This window comes from Limulus polyphemus, unplaced genomic scaffold (genome assembly GCF_000517525.1).
Source record: "Limulus polyphemus unplaced genomic scaffold, Limulus_polyphemus-2.1.2 Scaffold3263, whole genome shotgun sequence".
Lineage (NCBI taxonomy): Eukaryota > Metazoa > Arthropoda > Merostomata > Xiphosura > Limulidae > Limulus > Limulus polyphemus.
This window is the reverse complement of record NW_013668873.1, coordinates 133,640-138,537: the sequence shown is the minus strand read 5'-3', so window position 1 is coordinate 138,537 and position 4,898 is coordinate 133,640. Positions and strand designations below refer to the sequence as shown.

At 40.5% G+C, this 4,898-nt stretch overlaps 1 protein-coding gene across 1 annotated transcript; it reads left to right on the top strand.

Moving 5' to 3' along the window:
• The first annotated feature begins 2,425 nt into the window (after positions 1 to 2,425).
• Positions 2,426 to 4,527, top strand: LOC106469015 (glycine-rich cell wall structural protein 1.8-like). Its single transcript, XM_022397413.1, has 3 exons — positions 2,426 to 2,454; positions 2,493 to 3,775; positions 4,158 to 4,527. Exons 1-2 carry the CDS (start codon positions 2,426 to 2,428, stop codon positions 3,763 to 3,765), a joined length of 1,302 nt encoding a protein of 433 aa, XP_022253121.1. The 3' UTR covers positions 3,766 to 3,775; positions 4,158 to 4,527.
• The last annotated feature ends 371 nt before the right edge of the window (positions 4,528 to 4,898 follow it).

Here is a 4,898-nt window from a genome sequence, read left to right as displayed (position 1 = left end):
TCTGAAGAGGTACTACGTAAACTAGAGATACTGAAACAGGGTTAACATTTAAACTTGTTTGAAGTTAAAACGTAGAGTAGAAGACATAAAAAATATGTATATTAACACCTTTAGACTAACTATAGTCTGAAGAGGTACTACGTAAACTAGAGATACTGAAACAGGGTTAACATTTAAACTTGTTTGAAGTTAAAACGTAGAGTAGAAGACATAAAAAATATGTATATTAACACCTTTAGACTAACTATAGTCTGAAGAGGTACTACGTAAACTAGAACCCTGTTTCAGTATCTAACATTTAAACTTGTTTGAAGTTAAAACGTAGAGTAGAAGACATAAAAAACATATATAACTGTAGACTAGTTATAGTCTGAAGAGGTATTAACACTTATAGTAAGTTTGGTTGCTGTTAAGCGCAAAGATACATAGTGGGCCATCTGTGCTCTGCCCACCACGGGTATCGAAACCCGGTGGTTAGCGGCGTAAGCCTGCAACTTATCGCTGAGCCACTATGTGTGTGTGGGGGGGTGGGGGGGGGAGTCGTATAGTAAGCAAATTACATTACCTCATAGAATAGCAAATACGGTATATAATATCGTAAACTAGTAAGTGTTGACGTAAGTCGCTGTAAGTGAAAGAAATAAACATTCTGGTCAAACAATCTTCTTTAGAAGCTCTGTTTTTGATCGTTATTATCGTTGTGACAAAGTTGAACAATGCTGGCCATTCTTAATTCTAGTATTGTATTTCTAACAATACTGACCTACCTACCACCAGATGGTAGTGTTAAGGTAGCTTTGTTGGTTCAACACCAAAAACTGCAAAGCTACACAAGGACTACCTGCTCATAATCGTCTCTAATTTTAAAATTATACACTACAGAAGAAGCCAGCTAGTCAACAGTATCCATATTTGTGTCTTGAGGCTATCCTTGTCTTGTCTTGTGAGAGTTTAAACTGCAAAGTGCATTTTTTTTGCGGCAACGGGACTTGAACCATGAACCTTCAGAGTTACTCTTTATTTGATTCTCGTACAGCCTTTAAATCAAATATTTAACGATAAAAAAAAATGCTGTCGTTTTCAATCAGGAATCCAGTAACGCTTATAACGCGTTTTTTTTTTGTGACTTTCTCTACTTCAATACGGTTTTATATAGAAATTCTCCGTTATTCTTTTGTGAACTGTTTCAACTTTTAAACGCTGTCACTTGGTCAAATGATTAAAGCTTTCGTGTAAATAAACTATTTCGTTCCTCTCCGGTTTCCACAAGACAGAAATAAATTAATCTCTCCGTTAACGTCACGTACCGGCTAACATAAAATATACGTCTCGCCTTAGGTCAGCTATTTGTTTTTATCTGTCTTCTGTTTAACTTACCGATTTTACTGTTATTTTACTTTCCGTATTACACCAAGACGTCAGAAACCCAAATTATTAATAATAATTACCCCAATAAGGCACTCCCCAGTTTCACCTCGTAAGACATAGAACAAGCAGTAGTGCACGTGAAGCCAGAAAATAAAAGAATTCGGTGTTCTAATACTCCACCATCGTCCCCTCGGGGCTTCTTAAGTGACCACGCCTAGTAAGCATTCTGTGAAGCTAAGTTGATCAGTTGGTTCAAGATAGGGGGATAACGTACGTGTTGTCCTGGCGATTAAAAAACAACAACATATGCAGAACAGCTTAAATTACATTCCTATATATCTTATCTGCGTTTTCCTGGTTCGGAATGTTGTGAATGAGTGTCTGAGAAGACGCCCGAGGCTCCGACGAATCAGTTTTGGTCTGAGTCATTCTAAGTTTAGCAAAGTGCAGCGGAGAAAGTTGTGACAGTGACGGGTACAAAGGCGTTCCACTTCCTGTGACCAGCACGTGAGCCAGGGCACCCGTCATACAGATGACGATGAAAAAGAGTTCTGTCAATTTGTGTATAAATAGACAGCTAGGTGATACAGCTGATTAAATCAACCTAGCTCTGGTGTCTCCTAAACAGTCTGAGTAGCTTTAAGAAAATCATGAGAACTGTAGGTAGTACTTTGAAACACCTGATTCTCTGAATCTTGTGTCGTCTTTTAGATAAGTTCTGTAAAACATTAAATGACCATTTATCAATTACACTGGTTACTTCATCGTGAATTTTAACATGCTAAATTTCTAATTTTTTTCTTCTTCCCTAGATCAAGTTTTAACATCTAAAAATCTCAACTCATAAACATATTTCTATCCCCCTAGGTGGTGTTCTTAGCCCTGCTGTTGTTGGGCTATGTGGTGGCTGAAGAGAAACAAACTAAGAAAAACGAAGAGCTACATACTTCACAGAGTTATGGTGTTCCTTACTATGGCGTTGGATATGGACATGGTTATGGTGGACATGGCTATGGTGGACTTGGCTATGGTGGACTTGGCTATGGTGGACATGGTTATGGTGGACTTGGTTATGGATATGGTGGCGCAAGATACGGTTTAGGTGGTGGTTATGGTGGAGCAAGATACCGTTTAGGTGGTGGTTATGGAGTAGGATACGGCGTAGGTGGTGGTTATGGTGGAGGAGGATACGGTTTAGGTGGGGCTTATGGTGTAGGAAGATACGGTTTAGGTGGTGGTTATGGTGGAGTAGGATACGGCGTAGGTGGTGGTTATGGTGGAGTAGGATACGGATTAGGTGGAGGTTATGGTGGAGTAAGATACGGCTTAGGTGGTGGTTATGGTGGAGGAGGATACGGCTTAGGTGGGGCTTATGGAGGGTATGGAGGATATGGTCATCTAAATAAGGGTTATGGTCGCCATGGTTATGGGGCACTTGGTGTTCACGGTCAGTATGGTAGACATGGTTATGGAGCCCAAGGTCTCCATAAATCCATTGGTCATAGAAACCTAGGCATCTATGGTGCTGTAGGTGGATATGGTGGTCATTACAAAGATATTGACAGTTACTCTCGCAATAAAGGAGCAGGCTATGAAAAAAGTTATGCTTATGACAAGAAGTCTGGTTTCCACTATGGTGGGGCTGCTCATGGAGCTTATGGAGCTAAGAAGGGTTTGCAGGACTACTCTGGACACCAGAACCTTGGAGCATATAATAAATATGGACATGGTTCTCATGGTGCTCACGGTCTATATGGCCATCATGGTTATGGTAAGTACGGAAACCTAAGAGCAGGCTATGGCCACCAAGGATATGGTGGACATAATCTAGGTGGACTTAGTTATGGATACGGTGGAGGTATTGGACACGGCCTTGGATATGGCACTGCTGGGCGTGGTTATGGATATGGTCTTGGTTATGGACGTGGCTACGGATATGGTGGTGCTAGACGTGGTTACGGACATGGTCTTGGTTATGGACGTGGCTACGGATATGGCGGTGCTAGACGTGTTTACGGACATGGTCTTGGTTATGGACGTGGGTATGGATATGGTCTTGGACATCTATATGGCGGTCTTGGCTATGGAGGTGGTTACGGATATGGCGGTCTTGGCTATGGACATGGTTACGGATATGGCGGTCTTGGCTATGGACGTGGTTATGGATATGGCGGTCTTGGCTATGGACGTGGCTACGGATATGGCGGTCTTGGCTATGGCCATGGTCACGGATATCGAGGTCTTGGCTATGGTCGAGGTTACGGATATGGTCTTGGACATGGTTATGGTGGACGTGGTTATGGATACGGTCTTGGACATTTGTATGGTGGTCTCGGCTATGGACAGGGCTACGGATATGGTGGTCCTTGGAAAACTCATCATGGCTCCTACCACTAATGTAGCTCAGGTAATGACAACGTTGAATAGCATAATTTCGGTTCTTCACATCATTTATGTACAACCACAAACAACAGTTTTTTTTATACGCATGTCATCCGACAGCCAATAGAAACGTTTATTATTAAATTGATTTAAATTTTACAGTGACAGAAACAATGGTTTTATTTGATCCATAGTTATGTTATTCCCTTTATAATCAATACTTTGAAAACTGTTATGACTGCCAAGCTAATTTTTTTGCTCTTTTTTTTTTTTTTACAATCTGTGTCCATATTTGTTTGCATTTAGAAAATTACTTGCCTTCAAACATTCACGTTTAGCTGCTTTAGATAAATACAAACGTTGGTATGCAATATGGCTTAATGATCTCTTATTTTGTCCCTAACTAGGTAAGCCATGCGACGAAGAAGTAGAAAACATTGTACCGGAGATTTTTCGCGTCTTTAAACGGAAATCTTTTCCCACTCTTATCTAATACTCGGCTGTTGAACTCTTGTTCTCAATCTCAGCCCGCGGCCACGTTCTAGGCGTCCGAAGAAAAGACGCTCCTTCTCTTTAAAAGTTGTCTTTCCAACAGAGGGCGCTGCACACACGTGCTCTTCCATCGTTACTTCCACTGCTTACATCTTTACTCTTCGACTCTCACTCACTTGGCCAACAACTTGTCTCTTCATGGTTGAGTCTCTTGAAGAAACAGAACGAAAATCACAATTTGACTTCACTGTTGATTCTATTCCATTTATCCAGAGTCTGTCGTCTGTCACTTGAAATTTTATATTTGATCAATAAATGTCACTTTACCTATATGTGAGCTTTTTTGTTTTTATTTCTTTGACAAAAAAAAATATTTTTCTCAAATCATCTAACTCAAATATTAAACGGGAACAAGTTATGTGAATTTTGTTGATTCAATACACACTGGTTCACTTAATCGTTGTCGTGGTTACTGGGCTACAGGCCCACCTAAGTACAATTGTTAATTAGTTAGTAATTTGTAGTATTATTCTGTGTTGTGACCGCTAGTCCTTCGTTGTCTTTAGAAAGGTCCTGAGATGGACCCTGTATGGGATGAGAAGAGCTTGGATTACATCATACATCTTTTTGTCACTAAGGTGTTGCTAACAACCGTG